Below are 23,586 nucleotides of genomic sequence, written 5' to 3'. Positions count from 1 at the left end.
AAATGTGTTAATTTCTGCTGTAGAGCAAGGTGATTTGTTATACATATATATACATTCTTTTTATATATACATTCTTTTTCATATTCTTTTCCATTGTGGTTTAATCACAGGATATTGAATATAGTTCCCTGTACTATCCAGTAGGACCTTGTTCTTTGTTCATCCCACATGTGATAGTTTTCATCTGCTCATCCCAGACTCCCAATCCTCCCCTCCCCTAACCCCTCCCCACCCCCTTGGCAACCACAAGGGGGTTCTCTGGGTCTGTGAGTCTGTCTTTGTTTTGTAGATATGTTGATTCGTACCATGTATTAGTTTCTACATGTAAGTGACATCACACTTCTTAACCACAAGAAGGCAAACGCAACATCTGTGGGTTTTAGCAAACAAGAGCCAGCCCCCAATTCTAGATCAATTTGTTCTACTAATTGTTTTTAAACTCAATAAGAGTTCAAAATTAAATTTTAACCAAGCGTTTAATTGGGCCCTATCAATGAGATTTATAATTGAATTGCTTTTTGCATAGAAGTCTTATCTTCACTTTGTTACTTCTTTTCACTTCCCTTGATCAGGAACAATGAATTGGCTTGTACTCCTCCAGTTTTTCTCAAGATATTCCCTGTAGGTTTTTTAAAGGATAGATTTTGTGATATTTTGATTACTTCTTCCACAGAACAAAAGTAGTTGTTGCACTTTCATTTATGATATGTTTTGTAAATGTCAGATTCCTTGTTAGTCAAAAGTTAACATTTCAAAAGTCAAAGGATGATGTAAATAAAGTTCAAATGTACACAGTAGACTTTGAAGTAATTTCATATCACTTTCTCCCATCCTCCAAAAATCAAGATAACCTACCTTTCAAATAGCTATTTGAAAGAAAGAATCAGACTGTAGTATAAAAAAAAAAAAGGACACGATGTTTTAAAATATATCTTCCTGCATTTCAGGTATAAATAAAAAGCATGAACATACAGGTTCAAAAAAAAAATGAAAAGAAAACAATGTGAAGTCCATCTGCTATGATTGCTTTGTACATTTTATTAACCCTGATACCAATTCCTTGAAACTAACTCTTCCAGAATTTTGGAGGATTTAAAATTAGGCTTCTATCAACTTTAGAAGTAAGCTAAATATTTTTTTTTCCTCTTGCTATCTCCAAGGAAATAAAATTGTTCAAGTGTATTGGTGATTTGGTTGTATCTTTTATTTCTTTTCATTATTTTCTCAATTTTAATAAAATTACAAACAGACATTTTTGACATGCTTTCAAAGGAAGAGAAATGGAGATCAGTGAGTTCAGGATACCAACATAAATTTAGGGTCACAATCTCAGACGCTCTCTGGGGCCAGAGACATGCACACACATCCCAGTGTGCCCAGCAGAAACAAGAGAAGCTGAGAACTCCTGTCCATCTTTCCTGTCTTTCAAGGAAAGGAGCATCACAAGGGCCAGGGCTTCTGCCATGTACTTAAAAGAATCTCCTGATTTTTAAGTTAGTAGTTATTTTTCTGGATGCATAGTGTGTGGTCTATGAGCTGCTTTTGGCCCACAAATCATGGTCTGCAAAGCCATTTGTTATTGTTTCGTTGCTAAGTCGTGTCCAACTCTTTGTGACCCCATGGGCTTCCCTGTCCTTCACTATCTCCTGAAGTTTGCTTAAACTCATGTCCATCAAGTCGGTGATGCCATCCAACCATCTCATCCTCTGTTGTCCCCTTCTCCTCCCGCCTTCAATCCTTCCCAGCATCAGGGTCTTTTCCAATGAGTCAGCTCTCCGCATCAGGTGGCCAAATTATTAGAGCTTCAGCTTCAGCATCAGTCCTTCCAATGAATATTCAGGACTGATTTCCTTTAGGATGGACTGGTTTGATCTCCTTGCAGTCCAAGGGGCTCTCAAGAGTCTTCTCCAACACCACAGTTTGAAAGCGTCGATTCTTCAGTGCTCAGCTTTCTTTATGGTCCAGTTCTCACATCCCTACATGACAACAGGAAAAACCATAGCTTGGACTATACGGACCTTTCTTGGCAAAGTGATGTCTCTGCTTTTTAATACGCCATCTAGGTTTGTCATAGCTTTTCTTCCAAGGAGCAAGCGTCTTTTAACTGCCCATAAGAACTTTACACTGGGAGCTAACCCACTTAACCACAATAACTTAGAATAAGACATAGAATTGTCAGGACCATTTGAATTCTCCTACTGGCTGATCTGAGCACTATATTTGAGAGATTCAACAAACATGAAAAGGCTGCTGGGTGACTGAAGAATCCGAGTGAACAGAGATGGAGGATCCTAACAGATGATCTCACCAAGCAATGACAACTGGACACACTCATTTATTCAACGATATATACTGTCTTGGGTGTGCCAGGTAGCAAAAACATAGCTGAGGACAGGAACCTTCTGGAGTCAGGAGGCAATAAATAAATAAGCAAACAAGAAAACTAGCCCTTAGTGATAACTACGGTGCAGGAAAGTAGAATTCAGTAATGTGATAGCAGGTGTCTGATAGGCTGCCCTGTACCGGCTAGTGATCCCGGACACTTACCCTGGCGGCCTTCAGTTTCCACTTCTTTCTCCTGACTCATTTTGTTCTAGGTCCCTCTGTGAGGTCACTTGCGATATGCCTTAATAAATTCAAGAGCACTTTGTTACCTTTCAATCTTCTTGACTAGATTTGGGGGGGGGGGTAATGTCGATCCAAGACGAATTTAGGAAAACCCTAATCTAATCAGTAACTCAATTACAAGGACCAGGTCAGTGTGGCGCTGGCTAATTCCAAACATCTTAGGTGACTTCCTTTTAGTTTGATTAAAACAATTTTTTAAATTTATTCTTCAATTGAATAACTGCTTTACAGAATTTTGTTGGTTTCTGCCAACCATCAACATGAATCAGCCACAGGTACATATATGTCCCCTCCCTCTTGAATCTCACACCTCTCTCCCCTCTCCTCCTTCCCTCTAGGGTGTTACAGAGCCGGGGGTTTGAGTTCCCAGAGTCATGCAGCAAATTCTCGTTGGCTCTCTATTTTACATACGGCAGTGTAAGTTTCCATGTTATTCTCTCCATAGAGCTTGAATTTTAAGGGCTACCATTTCAAGTATGTCCCCCAATTCTGGGAATGTACCACTTGAGGGTTTTTACCACCATTTGGAAACAAGAGCTAACAAACAGCTTAGCAATGAAACTCCTCCCCAAGGCCAGGGATTCTCCCACTTAAAAATCAGTTCAGTTCAGTCACTCAGCTGTGTCTGACTCTTTGCCACCCCATGCATATTGACAAATATCTTTTAAAACTCTTTCCTATGATTTTTTTTTTCTTGATTTTCTTTCTGTTTGCTTTGTCGAGGTTTTGTTGTTTACCCTGCCTGTTGAAATGGAGGAAACCCCAGACTGTGAAGTCAGAAGATCTGGTTCCAAGCTAGATGTTTGGCTCTGCCTGGCCTGGTATTCACCTAACCCTGCAGCTTCATCTTGAGGACCTACCTCTTGGGGGTCCCAAGAGGAGTATCTGAAAGCCAACACTGCCAGGTTCAGTCTTTACCGAAACACTGAATACTAACGAAGTGCTTCGCGTTTAGATAGGTGCAGAGTTTGAGACCCATTTCTCCGAGGTCTGGCGTTTCCTGCGGGCCCCTTGCTTATCTAATCTCCCCTTCTCAGGCTCACAGGAGACTCCAAGAGCTCCCTGCCCCCGAGGCCCCTGGAAGCCTTTAAAGAATTCTCTCTCTCTCCTGCGTGCTAGTATTTTATATAGTAAGTACGTATTGCCCATAACAAAGAGGAAACCCAGGTTAAAAAATGTAAGCAAATAATGGAAATCCAAGAGTACATTGTGTAAGCGCAGCTTCCTTTGGAAAGCAAAAGCATTTCTTCCATTCCCCTCCCCCCCAAACAAGTGTGCAAATGGACTGCTCTATTTAAGACACTCATTAATAAACTTCCCAAAATGTCAAGTCAAGGGTCTCTATCACTGGGCAGGCCGGGTGCAGGAGGAAATGTGCGAATGCGGCCGTTTGCCGCAGGGCGGTGTTCTGTGTACCGCGCTGGCGGCACGGTCGGCCCGGGAGCGCGGGAGGGGAGGGGAGGCCGGGCCGCGGGGCCCCGTGCGCTCCGCCGGGATCCGAGTGCACCTAGGGGAGGGGATGAGGGACGCCAGCACCTTCGCGATCCGGTGTTGGTATTTACATGTAACTCCAGGTTGGCAATATATCCGTCCGGCATCGTGTTTAGACAGGAGTGGGGCGAGAAATGGCGACTTGGGAGTGGGTGCTGCGGTCGGTCTCTGGGGACCTGACGCTGCGGAAGACCCACGACCTGAAATGGGCACACGCGCCCACTCGACTTGTGTCGGCACCTCGAAACAGCGCCGGGGGCGGGGGGTTGCTCCCGAACGCTGGCGACCCTTGGGCTGGGAGCCGGGCGTGGGGTGCAGGTAGCTGGTGGCGGGCACTTGGGAAACGGATAGAGGTCACCGAGAGCCGGCGCCCGCCGGAGCCGATCCCGAGGACCACCCGATCACCCTCCCGGCGCGCGCCGCCCCCTCCGAGCCCCGACCCCACGCGCCCGTGGCGGCGAGCGCCGCCCCCTCGCCCGGTCGGGCGCCGAGAGGATCCGGGCGGGGATCTTCGCACCGGCGGCCGGGCGCCGGAGTCCCCGCCCCTCCGGCGGCGGCGGCGGCGGGCCGGAGGGGGCGCTCGCGCGCAGGAGCGGGCGCAGCAGGTGCCGCGTTACCTCCACCGCGCGGGGGGAGAGGGGGCGGGCCGGGGCTCGGGAGGCGGGGGAAGCCGGGGAGCCGAGCCGGGGAGCGCGGCCGGCGCGGCAGGCTGGCACCGGGCTCGCGGCTTCCGGGAGGCGCCGGGGTCGGATAAATACATCCCGGGCGCGCGGGGATCGCCGAGCCGCCCGCATCGCGCGCCCCGCGCCCCGCAGAGCTCCGCCGGCCGGCCCCGCACCGCGCCGCTCCTCCTCCTCGAGCGCGCCGCGCGCGGAGCCGCGGAGAGCGGCTGGCTCGGCCGCCGGCGCCCGGGCCGCTGAGCAGATGAACGGCGGCGGCTGAGGGCCGCGGCCTCTGCCCGCCCTCCGCCCGGCGCCCGCCGGGGCCGCAGCCGGGGCGCGGGTGGCCGGCCATGGGGGCGCAGTGACGCGCGCGGCGGCCGATCGTCCCTGCGAGCGGCGGGCCCTGCTCGGCGGCGGCGGCGGCGGCGGCGGCGCCGGGCCCGCGCGCTCTGCCCGGGGCCCCGCGGGAGCCTCCGCCGCGCTCTATGCGCCTCTGCGGGCGCCGCGGGCCCGGGCCATGGCGATAGACCGGCGGCGCGAGGCTGCGGGCGGCGGGCCCGGGAGGCTGCCGCCCGCGGCCGAGGAGAACGGCGCCCTGCCGCCCGGGGACGCGGCGGCCTCGGCGCCCCTCGGGGGACGCGCGGGCCCCGGCGGCGGCGGTGACATCCAGCCGCTGCCCGCGCCGCACGCCGCTGGCGGAGCGCACCCGAGCCTCCTGTTGTTGGACTACGACGGGTCGGTGCTGCCCTTCCTCGGGGGCCTGGGCGGCGGCTACCAGAAGACCCTCGTGCTGCTCACCTGGATCCCCGCGCTGTTCATAGGCTTCAGCCAGTTCTCGGACTCCTTCCTCCTGGACCAGCCCAACTTCTGGTGCCGCGGGGCCGGCAAGGGCGCCGAGTCGGCGGGGGTCACGGCCACGGGCCGGTGGGGCGGCGGCGACCTGGCCAACGGGACCAGCCCCCCGACCACCCCCTTCCCCACCTCCGCCTGGGGGACAGCCGGCCCCCTCGGCAACGGCAGCGGGGCGGACAGCGGCGAGACGCCGCCCCTCCCGTCCCCCCCGGACAAGGGAGACAACGCCTCCAACTGCGACTGCCACGCGTGGGACTACGGCATCCGCACAGGCCTGGTGCAAAACGTGGTCAGCAAGGTAAGGCCAGCGACCGCGCCGGCCCCGCGTCCCCATCCCGAGCGCGCTGTGCCCTCCGCGGTCCCTGCGCACTTCCCCGCGCGTTCTGCAGACGGGGTCCTGCGGTGGTGCGCGCTCGCGTGTCCACGGCCTCCCGTGGGCTCGCCCTCCTTGCGTCCCCCAGAGGTGCGGGCCTGGGTGCGCGGCTGGGCTCCCGCAGCCCTTCGCGGCGGCTCTGCCTCCTGACTCCCAGGGGCACCCAAACTCACGTCCCCGCTGGCACACACAGAAGGGGCGCCCCTCCCGCCGCGAGGGAGCGAGCTTCCCTCCCCCACCCTGGAGCTGTCACTGCGTTCGGGCAGGGGTGGCCCGCGGAGGGCGAGAGGCTGGTCTGTGAGCCGCTGGCCCTGAGGACGCGCCTCTCTCAAGGTCTGCCCGCTGGAGCCAGGCCCCGGGCTTAGCCCTTTGCTGGCCCACTGCCCCCGAGTCTCCCACAGAGAACCAGCCCCTCCAGAATCGCTCCTATACCCAGGCATTCTTCCTGGCAGACCCCAGCCATCCCCCGCTGGCACTGGAAACTGACTAAAGCTGACGGGAGAGCCCAAGTGGTGGCCAGAGTAGCAAATGGCCTTTGAAATCTCCCTTTCCCTGTCCCCAAGCTCAGTCCTTCCCAGAGGCTGGGGTGTTTATTTCCCGGTGGAGTTTGCCACCCCCAGTGTTCCTCAGAAAGTAAACACCTCTGGACTATAGGAAGGGTGCTGAGTTTGTGCTGTTCTGGGACAGCCGGGCTCTCAGACTGCAGCCCTCTGGTCCTGGCGTTGAGATCGGATCCCGGCCAGCCTCAGCTCCACATGGACTTGCTCCAGCCCAGGGGTCCCCTCTAGCCGAGGTCCTGCATCCTGGAAGACAGAACAGGAGTGTTTGCAAGAGATGCGTGGCCTGCAAAAAGACGGAGAATGGGCGCTACTAGGAAATTAACACCCAAGACACCTACATATTGTCTGGATTTCTTAACATGTAAGAGAGGTCATATGCCAGTGTGTCAAACAACTTGTGTTATTTTGCCCCTTCTGTGTTTTAAACAACTAATTTGCCTTTCACAGTAAATGTAGACCTTTCTCCCGCTTCCATGCAGTTCTGGGCAGAGTTTGAAATGCTTTGTTTAAATGCAACACTGAAATTTGACGGTTTGTAATAGTCCATGGGCATGTATTCCCCCCTCCCCCGAAACATGTGTTGGTAAACAGTTGTGCCTCATGGATGTGTAAGATGAAACTCTTACATCATCATAACCATTGTCTTCAGCTTGTACCAGCCTGCTGAGAAATGATCTGGCCTCTGGGAACTGTTGGATTACCTGTTAATGGGGAGATCCTTCTAGCTTGTTCACCTTGAGCCCCCTGCCCCCAGTCAGCCTGTCCTCTGCCAAGGCATTTCTGTGACTGTTTCCCATCTATGGAGGTCAATATCTGTCTTTTGTTTACCAGCAGGAAAAATGAAGAACATTGAGTATCTTAACACTGTTTGTATGTCTGTGAAAGTAAGGGTTTGCAACACTGTCAAATACTTTGAGCCTCTTTGTAGAGTAGGGGAGGAATAATGGAGATCAAAGCAGATGAGTGTACAGGGTGGTCTGTCCCGGGGTGACAGGGGAGGCCAACTTGGAGTTAGGAGGTGGGACAGAGAATCGTTACCTAGTGGTGCTGTGGATGGTGGGAGGAGACAACTAGAACCGTCCTTGAAAGCAGGCTCTGCGGGCACCTGGGAGAGCTGGACAGGTGTTCCAGGTGAGCGATCGAGGGGCTCACGTATGCGCAGCGTGGTTTGGGGTGCCTGCCGTGCAGCTCCGGGCCGCTGACAAGGCAGTCCAGGAGGTGCAGACTTGGGGGCAGTAGGGAGAGACACATTTTCCTGCAAGACCAAGACTAAAAAGGACATATTGATTTTCACGCACAAATAAGATCTAAATAAAGGTCTGTCCTTCCACGGTGTTCTGTTCCATAACCGATGCTCTCAAGAGCCTTTTAAGCACACTCTGGCAGAGCTGAGGCCGGCCGCCGCCTCTGCGGGCCGTGCCCCCTGGATCCTGGATCAGATGCACGGATGCGGAACGTATCCTGGGTGGGTGCCGACTCCTGGGGTCAGGGGCCTGCCAGCGTGGTTTGCCCGAGGGAGTAGAGTTGGCTGCTTCTCCTGTCAGCAGATGGAAGCGCGGGGTCTGAGGAGTGCTCTCTGGTGCCCTCCCCCCCAGCAGAGTGCCCAGGTCTTCCCCACTCAAAGAAGCCCCGTGCAAGGGTTTTGTCACACGGCTTCCTTCAGCGCGCGTGTGCCCCTCCCTGCCACAGAGGCCCTGTCCTCGCCCCGGGTGTTAGGTGGGGAGGGGGCGCCTTGTTCTTCCTTTTATTGTTGTACATAGTGATGTTGTTGTTAATTGCTTGGTCACGTCCGACTCTTTGCGACCCCGTGGACTGCAGCACCCCAGGCTTCCCTGTCCTTCACCATCTCCCGGAGCTTGCTCAAACTCAAGTCCATCGAGTCGGTGATGCCATCCAACCATCTCATCCTCTGTCGTCCCCTTCTCCTCCTGCCTTCAATCTTTCCCAGCATCAGGGTCTGTTCCAATGAATCGGCTCTTCGAATCAGGTGGCCCAAGTATTGGAGCTTCCGTCCTTTCAATGAATATGTCATGTTATATTAAATATATGTTATAGATATATACCATTTATATATATATATATATATATCATATATTGTCCTGTTACAGGGGTTCCCCACCTCTGTGCCACAGACCAGTACCTCCTCTCAGATCAGTAGCAGCACTAGATTAGTAATAAAGGGCCCAATCAATGCAATGCACTTGAATCATCCCCAAACCATCCCTCTCACCCCCAGGCTGTGGAAAGTTGTCTTCTACAAAATCCCCAGTGTGAAAAAGGCTGGGGACCACTGGGTTATACAGGCTAGGATAGCCTCTACACATGTGAAACTGTCCGGCCCGTAGAGCTCCAGGCTGTTGGAGTCAGGAGGGGCTTTGGAGCTGACAGACCTCTGTCCCCTTCCGGTGGCGTCCCCAGCACGGCCGTCCCTCGCTGAGAGCCCCGCGAGCTAGCAGCCCGCTTCTCAGCAGCTCTTCCAACAGAAAGATGTGCTTTTTGGCGGCGACAACAAGGATCGTCTCATGCCTGTTTGTGCAGCATTCTCCTCCGAACGATTCTTCTTCCTTCGTATCACACCTGCTCCGATATCTGAGGGTACAAGGGCTGGGTTCTTTCCTGGCTAGGAAATCTCCAGCTCCTTCAGTCCTTCCATAAGGAACAGAATTTACCCTTCTGACAGCTTCACACGGTGTGCGTGTCTCTTAAGCAGACCGCCCAGGACACGGCCAGCAGGCACACACACCCTGATCTGTTCTGATCAGAATCTTCCACTCATGAAGTTCACGGTCAGCGCGTGAAGGCTTTCAGTAGACGCATCATCTGTCTACCTTGAGGCCACAGTCCCCAAAGCTCGATGGGATCCTGTTCAGGCAGGGCTTTTTCAGCCGGTGCCCGTGTGTGGCATGCTTGCTAGTTTAGGGTTGCTAGATCTCTCCTGTTAGGATCTTTTTTTATTTCTACTTTATTTCTGTCTTTGTAAATTTCTCTTCTTTGCCTTGGTCCCTGGTGTTTCAGGATCCGCGGTGCCTTCAAAATAATGCTGATGATGCCACTTTCGTGCTGCCCCGTAAAGTCTTCAGGGCATTTTCACATGTTGGTGCCTTTGGTTAAGAATGTTGAGCCATCCAAGACCGCTCTTAACACCGTGTGGTCTTGAGCTTTAAGTCGGTTCACCAGCCTTGAGTGGATCATGAAGTTGGTCCTCAGCTTCCACGTGCTGTTGCTTGCTCTTCCTTTTATCCCCAGCCACGTAGGAAGATTGTCGCGCTTAACACAGCTCTGCTGGGTTTAAAACACTCCTCTCAATAATTTGCATAGTGAACCCTGTATTGTTCAGAGTGAACCCTTGTTGGTTTCTAATGCTCTCCACTTCCTTGAACAACCCTTAGAATTTTGCCTAAAATCAGTGTCAGTAACACTTCCTAACCTGCTCTCTTTCTGTACGTGAAATTTAAGGTGCTTGCTCATCTCCAGTGTCCTGGTGTTTTTTTCTATCTGCCAAGAACTCTCATAGATTGCTGGCTCTTCTCCTGTGTAACCTGGAAGTTGTTTAAATATCCCAGGAAATAACTTGACTTCTTTTTCTGGGGCTCAACACTAGAAGTTGTTTCAAGTGGCTCAGTACAGTTAGGATGGAGAATGATTACAATATCATCACAATAGGAATAGTTTTAGAAAGAACTTACCTGTAGGTCATCCCAGTGTGGTTTTGTTTAGTCTGCCTGCTATATACAACACAGCAGTGAACATGTCTGTGCATGTCTTTTTTTTTTTTTAAGGAACTGACCATAATAAAAAAAAATGCACCCACATGGGACAGGACATAAAGAATAAAAGCAAGATTTCTCACCATCTCTGCGTCTAAGTCCCCTCTTCAAAAGCAACCATGGTTACAGTTTCTTATGTATCCTTCCAAAAATATTCTATTTTCATCTATCTTCTCTCCTAAACCTCAATATGCCATACGCACTGTCTCATGCTTCTTGATCACCTGTGTGGGGGAAGGGTGTGCACCAGTGCGGGCAGCCTCCTCTCTTGTTTTCTCACCTTCTAAGGGGGCCTTTTGCTTATTATATAACGTACAGTGAAATTCCAGCACACAGGAAACGTAGAAGTGGAGGCTGTATTTTTATATTGATAGATGTTGTCAAAGTGCTCTCCATAGAGATCTTATTACCAATTCACACCTCCATTGATTAGGCGGGAGGCCGGTTCCCACACTACCCCCACCCCTGCCCACCCCTGGAGCATTGTCCCAGTTCTAAATGAGAAATTGTCTGTGGTCATTGCTGTTACTTGCATTGTCTTCTGAGGAGCGAGGTTAAACATCTCTGAAAATTTTCGAGCCATTTTTCTTTCCTTTTCTGCGAACTGCATCTTCACATCCTTTGTGTGTGTATCTTTGGGGGGAGGGCATTATTTTCTTACTGATTTACAGAAGTACATCATGCATAAAGTAAATTAAGTGTTCGGGATGTTTTGTGAATGTTTTTTTCCCCACAGTGTGTTGTTTGTCTTTTGATTTTGCTTGTCGTGTTTTCATCGCGTACAGACTTTTGGTTTGGATAGTGTCAAATGAATTTTTCATGGTTTCTGGGTTTTGTGTTAGATTTAGGGCTTCTACAATCCTGGAATATTAGGGCAAAAACACTGTCTTCTAATATTTTTATGATCTCAGTACTTTTTTAATTTGGTGTGGTAGGGTCAGATTTGCTTCTTTTGAGCTATTAGGGTAAATTACTGGGAAGGAAAACAAATGTTGGGTCAGCAGGTATAGCAGCTTTTCTCAAAGGCTTTGACTTGCTTGTGACGAGCTCCTCTGTGTAGAATCCGGCCTGGTCCTCACTGATGGAGAGACGGGATGTTGCACAGTTTCTAAGCACATCTTTCGTCTTTTGGGGGATGGTGTTTGTCCCAGGTCTCACCTTTCTTTCATCTTCTCGGTTTGGATCAGCTGCACAACCTCTTGTCTTCAGCCTTTTTTACAAGCCTCAGTTCATCTTGGCCTTCAGTCCCAGGTAGTACTGAGTCAACAGTGAATGTCACTTATGGGGTGGGGAGGGGGGTGGGAGGGGGTTCAGGATGGGGGACACATGTACACCCGTGGCTGATTCATGTCAATGTATGGCAAAAACCACCACAGGATTGTAAAGTCATTAGCTTCCAATGAAAATAAATAATTTTAAAACAAAATTTGATGTCATTTAAGAACAGAGGATGAGACGGATGGATAGCATCATGGACTCAGTGGACAGGAATGTGAGCAAACTCCGAGAGGTGGTGAAGGACAGGGAAGCCTGGCGTGCGGCAGTTCATGGGGTCACAGAGTCAGACAGGACTGATTGAACAACAGCAACAGAAGCATGTTGGACACGGCCTGTCCGTCCTGGCTTGGAGCCGGCTGGACCAAATGGTCAGGATGCAGGGCTGGCGGCCGGGAGCGTTTGCCCCGGGCACGTCTGCAAACGCTGCGCACCCGGGTTTCTCGTTCTTCTTTGAAGCCGTTGTTAGGCGATCAGCAGGCCCCTGAGTGTGACCCTGGGCCATTCCTGTCTTTTCTTCCCCTCCCCCATCGCCCCCCTCCTCCCTTCCGCGGACAGGAGTGCGGATCCTGGGCCAGGCGTTGTGGTTTGTGTTGGGGATACAGCGCCAGGCGGAAATAGCGCACATCCCACCGAGCTGATAGACTAACGAGGGAGGTGCACCTTAGCTAATCATCGTGACTTTTTAATTACAAACCGAGTGCACGGAAAGAAAGGGAAATGAGAGAGAGAGCGCAGAGCGCCTGAGTCAGGCGAACCAGTGGCATTGAGACTGAGGCCTGAGATGCCGAGAGAGGGAGGTGGGGCGTGAGTGCTCGGGGGTCTTTCCCTTGGAGAGCGAGCGGCTTCTGCAAGGGCCCTGGGGCCTGCGGGAGCCCGGATCTGCAGGGCGGCCCGGAGCATGGGCCGGGGTGACTCACAGTCACAAGATGAGCTCAGCCGGCCAAGAGAGAGGGGCTGGAAAGGCAGGCGCCCAGGGAGGGCCTGTGGGGTGAGATGGGGGCTGGGGTCGACCCTGCTTGGGGCCCCACGGACAGGCGGCAGGGAGGCCGGGCCTGCTTCTCCTGCCGGAGGGAGGCTGCTGACCCCAAGCGGGGCCTGAAGGGGAGCCATGGAGAAGTCGCCTGGCCAGCAGGTCCACCACAGGCCTTGGACAAGTGGGCCTGACCGGGCCCCAGCACTGTTGATAGGAGAAGCACCGGCCTTGGAGAGTTCCAGCATTTTCTCTTGCTCTCTGGCTCCAAAGGGGAGGCTGCTAAGTAAATTTCCCCAAGGTTGAGGGCCCTGAAACAGGAAGCCTCCAGCTAGCGTGGGGTCCATTCAACCAGCTTCACCTATGCCCAGCGCCCGGCATGGGTGAAAGTCTGTCCTGGGCACGGCTGACTGTGGTGTTATCTACAAGTCCGAAGTTCAGTTCAGGGAGGGGAAGGAGGCGGGCGGTCACTGGCCTGCCCAGAGTTGGAGCTGCAGGCTTAGAATCTCTCACCTGCTCCGCCTGAGGGTGTGCCTGCCTCCGCCCTGGGGCCCCACCTGGAGGACGGGGGTGATGGGGGGTACCCTGCCCTTTATCTGCATCTTTACCAGTCAATCAGAGGTGGGGTCCTGCTGCTGCCAGAGGATGGGCGTGGCTGGGGGCTGTTACTGTGGCTTCCTGCAGTAGGCCATGCAGACCTGGCCGGCAGCTTCCCTGATCTTTGCTCCTTCTGCCTTCTGAGCCCGTTTCCTGGAACGCTTTCCTCCTCCGCCGGCCCGCCGGTCCCTGTTCATCCTTTAGATCCGCCGGGTCTGCACACAATGCCCCCAGCACTGGCTGTGTGTCTGTCCATCTCCCCACTAGACGTGTACCTTTCACCCACTGAGTCCTCACCATACACATCAGCTCGCCTGAACTCATGTCATGAAAAGACTGGTGCTCTCTGGTTTGGCAGGGAGGTTACGACCCATTCATCTATAGGGCCTTCATGGGTAGAGGGGGCTCAGGGCTGCCCCCCGCCCAGCACCGGGGGGAGCAAGAATGGGAGCGAGGCCCCCACCCTCCAGGAGGCACCTGGAAATCTCAGATTCCTTTCCTCCTCATCTGTGGGGTGAGGACTGGCTGAGCGAGTCAGGTCAGAAATGCTTAGATGGGGAGGAGCTGATAGACCACACCTGGATGGGCAGTTTATCCTGCAGCCGTTCCAGGGCGTCTCACACCTTCACCCGGAAACTGATGACATGGAAAGCCAGGTGTACCTTTCAGACTGGCTGCCCCAGTCCAGGGGGCTGGAGGGGGCCGGCCAAGAGGGGCCTCCGGGGGGTTTGCCTGAAAGAGCCTTGAAGGCGCTGGGAGGTATTTGTGGTTCTCACATGAAAACAGAGCAGGTCTCTGGCCACAGGGCCCAGGGATCTGATAAAGGAGAGGAGCTTCCTGACCTCCTGGTGGGTGGAAGAGTGGGGAGGCTTCCTTGCCTCCACTGAGGTCCTGGGTCAGAAATCTGAGTCCATGCCCTTTGATGGAAGACAGTGTTCTGAGTTTGGAAGTCTGGTTGGCTGTGCTGGGTGGAAACGGATGGAGAGAAAGTGGAATTTTAAACAGGGGCAGAGGGTAACCTGAGCCCTGACCGCAAGGATCGGGGAGAGGACTTCAGGGCAGGTGCAAGCAGGTGAAAGGGCCAGGCTCCACCTCCGGCGGTGTTCCTGGTTCTGTCTGTGGGAGGCCTTGACCTGACCTTGGTGGTCCACAGACCTGGATCTCTGCTTCTCTCAGTGTTTACCCCTTGCTGGTCACTGTGTAGGAGCTGACCTCCCCCAGACAAGTGACCTGGAGATTCACAAGCCTGTGTTTCTGGGAAAGGGGCAGGCTTATGGGCTGGTTGAAGCGGGTTTCCCCTACAGCAAATCATTGCTGTCCTAGAAAACCACCAGCGGGCTCTTGGGTCCTCATTTGCCCAGATGAAGTGCTGACTGACCCTCTCGTCTCAGGACTCGTCTGGTTGCAAGTAAGGGAGCAAGTTTCCAATGACATTAACAAAATAGAGAAGAAATTGGTTGGAAAAATGCAGAAATGGCTGAGGAAACCCAGGGTGGGATCTGAGGCCAGAAAGTGGGGCAGGGGGCTGTTTCAGGGACCCTGCCACCTTCAGCCTTTTGGAAGCCGTGTCAGCTTCTCCTGGAGTTGGCTCCCCTCCACCCCCCCAGACTGGGTTTTGCTCACCCGGTCTTTGGTCAGGCATTGGCCAGTGTGGGCCTCTGTCCAACGCCGGATTCCTGGGTGCAGTTCTTATGTCCACTCAGGGCCAAGGAGGCAGGTTTCAGAACACAGTTCTGAAACTGTGCAGTTACCCAGGGTGGGGGACCCCTCCAGACCTTGTGACAGAAGACAAGAGTGGCTGTTCTTTTTGGGGGTGAAAGGGACTAGACATGGCTCTTTTCGGCAATGAATGGAGAATAAATGAATATGGATGCTTTCATCATTAAATGCTTCAGACAAAGTCATCTTCTTCCCAGAGACTCAGGAGGTAACTTACCTGGCTCCTTAAGCTTGGTGTGGAATTGGCAGGACCATGCTTCCTGAGGCTTTTCTTCTGGAAATAGGTACAGATGGCCTCAGCTGTTAGCTCCAGGGCAGAGGGGGCTTGGAGCAAGCCCCTGAACGGGCACTGAAGCATGGGGCCAAGCGGTGCCCCCACCCCTGCCCTGAAGGCGGGTCTGCAAACTTTTCTTCTACTTAAGACCAGCCACGTAACTTGCAAGATGAAAACGCAGGCCCTCTTGCTCATATGGTTCCCAAGACGAAGGTGCCAACCTTGGAGCCGGAAGCCAAACGCGGCCCTCCTGGGGTGCCCCCGGGGGCCGCGCGCCCATCCCTGTTCACAGAGCCAGGGGTCAGCGCTGCAAAGCCCAGCAAGTGTCCCCCTGCCGTCCCGCCTCTCGCTTCCCAATTGCACATCCTTCTCCTTCTGCTTTTCCTTCCCCGTGTTTGTGTCTCTTTCTCGCTGTCTTGCAGCGAAAGTCTAACTCACTTTTGGGGGGCCTGGGTCTGGGGGCACGGCCCTAACCAGTTGAGCCCTGAGTGTCTCGTTAGGACGGGGCCTGCAGGGCTCCGAGGGGCATGGGAGGCTCCCGGCACTGGAAAGCCTGCTCCTCAGAGAAGTGAGCCAGTTTCCTTATCTGAGCAGCGGACCCCGCGCTGAGTCACAGGAGCCCGCGAGGAGGATGCTGGTTAAGTGTTTGTCAGCTTTTTTTTTTTAAGTGGGGAAGAGGGTCAGTCTTTGTATAACTTGATTCCTGCTGGCTGACGGTCACATTTTACTTCTTAGCATCATTTAAAGAATACGTGCAATGGCAACAGCACTGGTGTAAGCCAGCCACCAGCCTCCCAGGGGTCATATTAAACTATGGATGGTTATGCACTCAGCCCCGTAATTTGCGCTGCAGACTGTTTCCTCCCAGATGAGATTAAAAGCTGCTTTTTCTGTGTGTTTAAAAGATGCTTTACTTTGGGTAGTATAGTCATTTTCACAATAGTGACTCTTCCAGTCCAAGGACATGGTATGTTTCTCTATCTGTTTGTGTTACCTTTGATTTCTTTCATCAGTGTCTGATAGTTCTCTATGTACCGTGTTTTGTCTCTTTAGGTAGGTTTATCCCTAGGTATTTTATTCTTTTCGTTGCAGTGGTGGATGGGATTGTTTCCTTAACTCCTCTTTCTGATTTTTTATTGTTAGTATATAAGAACACAAGGGATGTCTATATGTTAATTTTTATCCTGTGACTTCGCTATATTCATTGATTAGCTCTAGTAATTTTCTGGTGGAATCTTGAGGGTTTTCTATGTATAGTATCATGTCATCTGCAAATAGTGAGAGTTTTATTTCTTCTTTTACAATCTGGATTCCTTTTATTTCTTTTTCTTCTCTGATTGCTGCGGCTAGGAAAATCCCATGGACAGAGGAGCCTGGTAGGCTGCAGTCCATGGGGTCACTAAGAGTCAGACACAACTGAGCGACTTCATTTTCACTTTCCACTTTCATGCATTGGAGAAGGAAATGGCAACCCACTGCAGTGTTCTTGCCTGGAGAATCCCAGGGACGGGAGAGCCTGGTGGGCTGCGGTCTATGGGGTCGCACAGAGTCGGACGCGACTGACGCGACTTAGCAGCAGCAACAGCAGGACTTCCAAAACTATGTTGAATGATAGTAGCAAGAGTGGGCACCCTTGTCTTGTTCCTGATCTTGTAGAAAATGCTTTCAATTTTTCACCATTGAGAATAATGTTTGCTGTGGGTTTGTTGTATAGGGTCTTTATCATATTGAGGTAGGTTCCTTCTTTGCCTGTGCTACCCAAAGCAATCTATAGATTCAATGCAAGCCCTATCAAACTACCAATGGTATTTTTCACAGAACTAAAACAAAAAACTTCACAATTTGTATGGACACACACAGGACCCTGAATAGCCAAAGCAATCTTGTAAAAGAAGAATGGACCTGGAGGAATCAACCTTCCTGACTTCTCTCTATCCTGCAAAGCTACAGTTATTAAGAAAGTATGGTACTGGCACAAAAACAGAAATATAGACCCATGGAACAAGATAGAAAGCCCAGAGATAAACCCACGCACCTATGGGCACCTTATCATTAACAAAGGAGGCAAGAATACACAATGGAGAAAAGACAGCCTCTTCAATAAGTGGCGCCGGGTAAACTGGACAGCTATGCAAAAGAATGGAACTAGAACACTTCCTAACACCACACACAAAGATAAACTCAAATTGGATTAAAGATTTAAATGTAAGGCCAAAAACTATAAAGCTCTTAGAGGAAAACATAGGCGGTACATTCTTTGACATATATCATAGCAAGATCCTCTGTGACCCACCTCCTAGAGTAATGGAAATAAAAACAAAAGTAAACACATGGGACTTAAAAGGTTTTGCACAGCAAAGGAAACAATAAACAAGATGAAAAGACAACCTTCAAAATGGGAGAAAATAACTGTAAATGAAACAACTGACAATTAATCTGCAGAACATACAAGCAGCTTAATACCAAACAAACAACCCAATCAAAAAATGGGCAGAAGACCTAAACAGACATTTCTCCAAAGAAGACAGACAGATGGCCAACAAATACATGAAAGATCCTAAGCACTGATCATTATTAGAGAAACACAAACAAAACTACAATGAGGTATTACTTCACCCTCATCAGAATGACCATCATCAAAAACTCTACAAACAGTAGTGCTGGAGAGGATGTGGAGCAAAGGGAACCCTCGTGCTGTGTTGGTGAGAATGTAACTTGATACGGCCACTATGGGGAGCAGTAGGGACCGTCCTTAAGAAGCTAGAAACAGGAGGACCATGTGACCCAACAACCCCACTGCGGGCATATGCCCTGAGAAAGCCATAATCGGAAGAGAGGCATGTGCCGCGCTGTTTGTTGCAACAGTTTTTACAATAGCTAGGACGTGGAAGCAACCTACATGTCCATCGACAGGTGACTAGATACAGAAATTATGGTCCATGTATACAATGGAACATTACTCAGCCACAAAAAAGGATGCATTTGAGTCAGTCCTAATGAGGTGGATGAACCTAGAGCCTATTATATACAGTGAATAAGTCAGATAGACAAATATTGTGTATATCAACCCATGCATATGGAAACTAGAAAGATGGTATGGATGAACCTATTTGCAGGGCAGTAGTGGAGACACAGACATAGAGAACAGACCTGTGGACACAGCGGGGGAAGGAGAGGGAGGGATGAATTGAGAGTCGCGTGGAAGCACATACATCACCATTTGTGAGGAGCCCGTGGGAATTCGCTGTATGATGCAGGGAGCTCAAGCTAGCGCTCGAGACGAGCTGGAGGGGTGGGATGGGGAGGGCCTGGGAGGCGTTTCAGGAGGAAGGGGACACATGGACACCTGTGTCTGGTTCATGTTGATTGTGGCAGAAACCAGCACGATAATGTAAAGCAATTATCCTCTAAGTGTGAAGGTTGTAAGTATGTATAGTGATCCCGATTATCGGGGTATGCATTTATCAGCAGGGAGATGAATCAAAGTGTCTGCAGAGTGACGTCTGTGTGCGGGGACCATGAATGATCATGGTTTCCCTCTTTTCACCTCTATTAAAAATTATCTGGTCAACAGGGAATATTAAGTGTAGATAATAAAGTGTGTCTGTGTGCCTAAAAAACAAAAAACAAAAAAAGGTGCTTTACAAATTGGCCACTCTTGGTGGCTTCTTCCTGAGGCATTCCACTATTCCCAAATGGACGTACATGAGCGTCTGCAGAAAACACGGAGTCCTTGTCCTACTTTAAAACTTTTTCCACAACTGTGGTGAAATCTTCACAACATAAAGTTGAACCCTTGGTGAGTGCACAGTGTGACGGCGTTGAGGACAGTCGCCGTGTTGTGCGACCATCACCTCCGTCCTCCTCCAGAATTTTCTTGTCTTCCCAAACGGGACCCCTGCTCCTGTCCCGCAGCCCCTGGGCGCCACCGTCTACTTTCTGTCTCTGTGAATTGACTGCTCATCACATCGTGTAAGTGGAAGCATTCTCTGCCCTCACGGGGGTGGGGGGTGGGGAAGCTGACTTAATTTTCAGATGCAGAGGACGTAACTGCAGGTCAGCTCAGGCCTGACTTCCCATTTCCAGGAGCTGCTGAGGACCGTGAAGGGCCATGCAATGCGTCTGAACCAGCGGCTCATCACACTGGGCTTCATCCTGGGCCCTGGGCCCCATCCTGGCTTTAAGCCAGTGTTTTCCAGACCTGCTCGCCACAGTCTTTTCTTCCAATGCAAGGTCCGTGTGGACAGAGTTGCTCTTTCTGGATCTAGGATCGGGGGCGCACCTGGGGAACTTTGGGGAGCATCTGCAGACCCCTGGCATCCGCTGTTGTAAAGGTCCTCGGGTATCTCCAGTGGTCTGTGCTTCCCCTGGGCACACGTGGCTGTCACATCAGAGGAGGATGGGGTGCTAGAGACTCCCGGGGAGCAGGGAGCAGGGGTGCTGCTCTCTGAGGAGCAGCAAAGGGTGATCCCCCCGATGTCGAGGGTTCAGGTCCAGGCTTGTGTAGACGTCCACCGTGTGGTATAGACGCCCAGCCAACAGACGGCCAGGGGCAGCCCAGCTGAGACCACGGCTCCCCTGGAACGCGGGTCCGCGCTGCAGAGAGGCCGGGAATGGCCATCAGCCCCGTGGAGGGGCATCTGAGGGTCTGAGAGCCTTCCACCAGGGCCGGCCTGCCCCGGGAGGCACATTGTGAAACAGCATCCAGCGGAGTTTACCTGTAAACCAGAGTCGCCAACAAGTCCGCCCCTCATTAAACAGGCCCTTTGAACCTCTGCTTAGAATAGTGGTTAATTACTTGTAAAGGAAACATTTATTTGCAAGTGACAGGTATTTATTTTCAAAATGGCCCTAATTCAGACCAGTCTTTTCTGCAGTAATTCCCACTGAGGTGGTTTGATAGTGTTTTCAGCGGCGGGAAAGGAGAGCTGGCCCCTGGGAGCGAGCGCTGGAGGCCAGAACAGCGCAGGAGCACCGCTCATGGCGTCAGAGCCGCGATCGGGGTGCCCCCCCCCCCAGCACAGGCCGTGAAGAGCACCGTTCACCTTGTTAGAGCCGCGATCAGGGTGACCCCCGCCCCAGCACAGGCCGTGAAGAGCACCGTTCACGGCGTCAGAGCCGCGATCAGGGTGCCCCCCGCCCCAGCACAGGCCGTGAAGAGCACCGTTCACCTGTCAGAGCCGCCATCAGGGTGCCCCCCGCCCCAGCACAGGCCGTGAAGAGCACCGTTCACCTGTCAGAGCCGCGATCAGGGTGCCCCCCGCCCCCAGCACAGGCCGTGAAGAGCACCGTTCACGGAGTCAGAGCCGCGATCAGGGTGCCCCCCGCCCGCAGCACAGGCCGTGAAGAGCACTGTTCACAGCGTCAGAGCTGCGATCAGGGTGCCCCCCGCCCGCAGCACAGGCCGTGAAGAGCACCGTTCACAGCGTCAGAGCCGCGATCAGGGTGCCCCCCGCCCAACCCTGAGCACGAGCACCGTTCACGGCGTCAGAGCCGCGATCGGGGAGCCCCCCACCCCACCCCAGCACAGGCAGCGAACCTGCTGTGGTCCAGGTGTGACGTCGCCCACGACACGTGTGCCTCTGACAGTCAGCCTTGGAGGGTCTCCAGAGCTGCTGGCCTGGGGCCCCTCCGCTGACTGGAGCCCGCTGCCCACTTCGGGGAGGCTCGTGCCCAGCTTCCCCAGCCGGTGAGATCTTTCCCTCCTTAGACGCTCACCGTGCCATCCGCCTGTCCCGCTCACTGTCCTTCTGAGGGTCTGTGCTCAGAGTCCTGATAGGAAGGGCTATCCGGGGCTGCGGACGTGGAGGCCTGGCGGAGCATTCCGGGGCTGGGTCGCGTTAGCTGGCTCTTAGAGGTAACTTTCCAGTAGGAAGCAAAGATGCCTCGGTCAGCGGTCACCCAGAGAGAGACAGTACAGAGAGACAGTGGCGCGTCTGGAAGCTTCTGGAGCGGTCGCATGGTGGATGAACTGTAACGTCTTCTAGGCTCCAGGGGAGGGTTTTTTATTATTTCATCGTGATAGAAGTTTTATTTTTAATCCTTTCTCTGGAAAGTCCTAGAAGAAGCCGCTTTTCAAAAACGGGTATCATCAAGGTTATGAGGCTGTTTTGAGGGTTTTTTGGGTTTTGTGTGTCTGCGGATTACAGGTCTGGATTGAATTGTGGTTTAGGCATAAACAGTGATTTCTCTCCTTAATGAGTCTCTCACCTGCCATCTTATTTTTCCCTGTTTGTAACTCTGGTCCTCCGTTGACTGGAGTTTTGACCAGAGTCTCAGAGAAGTGATTCCAGGGAGGCCGGTGAAGAAAGAAACCCTTGAGGCTTGGTTATGGGTCTCAGTCCAGCAGCAATCTGGGGGAAGCTGACGACCTGAGCAGGCGGGAGGGTGGGGGTGACCAGGGTTTAAAGACCATTTATGATACTGAGGGCCTCCCAGGTGGGGCTGGTGGGAAAGAACCCTTCTGCCAGTGCAGGAGACGCAAGAGACGTGGGTTTGATGCCTGGGTCGGGAAGATCCCCTGGAGGAGGACATGGCAACCCACTCCAGTATTCTTGCCTGGAGAATCCCACGGACAGAGGAGCCTTGTGGGCTACAGTCCATGGGGTCGCAAAGAGTTGGACATGATTGAAGGGACTCAGCCCGAACGCCTGATACCAAGAGTAGGTTTTCAGTCTCCAAGAGGCATTTTCCTCGCCAGGTGGGAGGTCGTGGTCCACAGCCGCCTCTCCTTGGCGACCTGGTTGAACCCGTAGGGCAGAGGCAGCAGCTGAACCCCTCAGGTTCCTGTTCACAAGGGGAGAGGACCCCGGGGGCAAAGTGCAGAGGGTGTGACGGTCCTGTTTGCTGGGCGGCTCTGTTTGCTCAGTGCCGTGCTGAGAGCCCGTGAGTCATGCCCCGCGGACGGGGCGGGCTCGGAGACGAGGAGAATGTGAACAGCGTGGGTGGGGGAGCCTGCAAGGGGCGGGGGCAGCAGGAAACAGGAGGAAGCTCTTGTTTCATCCTGGGAGAGAGACGGCCCAGAGTTGTGAAGGTCTGGGCCCTTGCGGGCCAGTAGGGATGCTGTCCGCTCGCTGCCAAGGGCAGAAAACGTCGGGTCACACTGGGTTCTGAGATGGGCAGGAAAATGTCGGGCATCTCTGGAGTCCACAGTCTTTCCTGCATCTCTTCCCCAACTTCCTCAGCAGAGGTTTGCCCTGACTCTGTAGGAAGCTGACACTGCTGGGTCTCGGAGCCCCAGGGGCTGGGGCTGAGAGAGCAGGACCGAGTCCCTCCCAGGCTCAAGGCTGGACTCGGGGTCAAAGGCTGTGCAGGGTGGGTTCTCCCGAGGCCTCTCTCCCTGACTGGTAGGTGCCGCCTCCTCCCTGGGTCCTCAGGTCTCTCCTCTGAGCATCTGTGTCCTGATTTCCTCCTCGGTAAGGACGCCGTGGGACCCCCTCTCCCCAATGACCTCCTCTTGACAGCTTAATCACCTCTTGATGGCTCAGACGGTGAAGAATCTGCCTGCCAATGCAGGAGACATGGGTTTGACCCCTGAGTCAGGAAGATCGCCTGGAGAAGGAAATGGCAACCCGCTCCAGTCTTCTCGGCTGGAGAGTCCCACGGACGGAGGGTCCGTGGGGTCGCAAAGAGTCGGACACAACTCGGAGACTAACACTTCCACCTCCTGAAAGCCTCGTGTCCAGATCCCGCCACATCTGACGCGCCGGCGGGAAGGGCTTCTGCAGGTGGATTTTGAGGGGACACGGTTCCATCCTCGTGTTGGCGCAGTGACCCTCCCAACAGCGGCTTTCCCCGCGTGTCTTCACCTCCGCCTCCCTCTGTGTCTCTGTGTCCACGTGTCCCCTTTTCCCGAGGACACCACCCCCGCCACGGGGACCCACCCTGCTGACATCGCCTGACCTTGACCGTCTCTGTGAAGCCCCTTCTCCACGTACGGTCCTGTTCTGAGCCACCAGCTCATGCCCACGACAGGGTGCTCTCAGGGAGACGAGAGCAGGTTCTTACCCCTGCGCTGGGGTGGTTCTGTCCTTCACGTCCGTTTTGCAAGAAGAGAGCTTCTCCAGACGATTCTGTCTGCTGCAGAGTGACGGATCTGCAGGCAGGCGGCCGCAGTGGCGATGGGGTGGGGAGGGGGCGGGAGACAGGAGAGGTGGCTGTGGACCCGAGCATCTGGGGGTGCCACTCACGGGGGGGGGGGAATAAACAGCACCTGCGGGGGTCGCTCGCGCTGTCTTGAGCTCGTGGCCTGGAGGGGGTCTCCTTGAGCAGACGGAAAGTCCAGACTGCCGCCTTCCCTCCTCGAGGTCCGTCCAGCCTGCAGGCTCTTCCGTCGGGGCGGTCACCCCCCACCCCTCACCCCCACCCCGCGTCTCCTCCGCCCCCATCACCAGAGACCTGGGAAGGCGAGGAGAG

General features: G+C 53.2%; 1 protein-coding gene across 3 annotated transcripts in view; it reads left to right on the top strand.

Annotated features, from left to right (window-relative positions):
* The first annotated feature begins 5,182 nt into the window (after positions 1 to 5,182).
* The window catches only part of SLC22A23 (solute carrier family 22 member 23), a 127,517-nt gene continuing 109,113 nt past the window's right edge, over positions 5,183 to 23,586 (top strand). The window contains exon 1 of one of the 3 annotated variants that reach the window (XM_043449762.1): positions 5,183 to 5,931. In XM_043449762.1, coding sequence (XP_043305697.1) covers positions 5,299 to 5,931 — 633 coding nt within the window. In that variant the 5' untranslated portion in view covers positions 5,183 to 5,298. The remainder of the gene's footprint in view (positions 5,932 to 23,586) is intronic. The other 2 variants (XM_043449759.1, XM_043449760.1) reach the window with 2 other exon arrangements.

The sequence above is a fragment of the Cervus canadensis genome, chromosome 28 (genome assembly GCF_019320065.1).
Source record: "Cervus canadensis isolate Bull #8, Minnesota chromosome 28, ASM1932006v1, whole genome shotgun sequence".
NCBI lineage: Eukaryota > Metazoa > Chordata > Mammalia > Artiodactyla > Cervidae > Cervus > Cervus canadensis.
The sequence above is the reverse complement of the archived record's forward strand: the minus strand, read 5'-3'. Positions and strand labels throughout refer to the sequence as shown.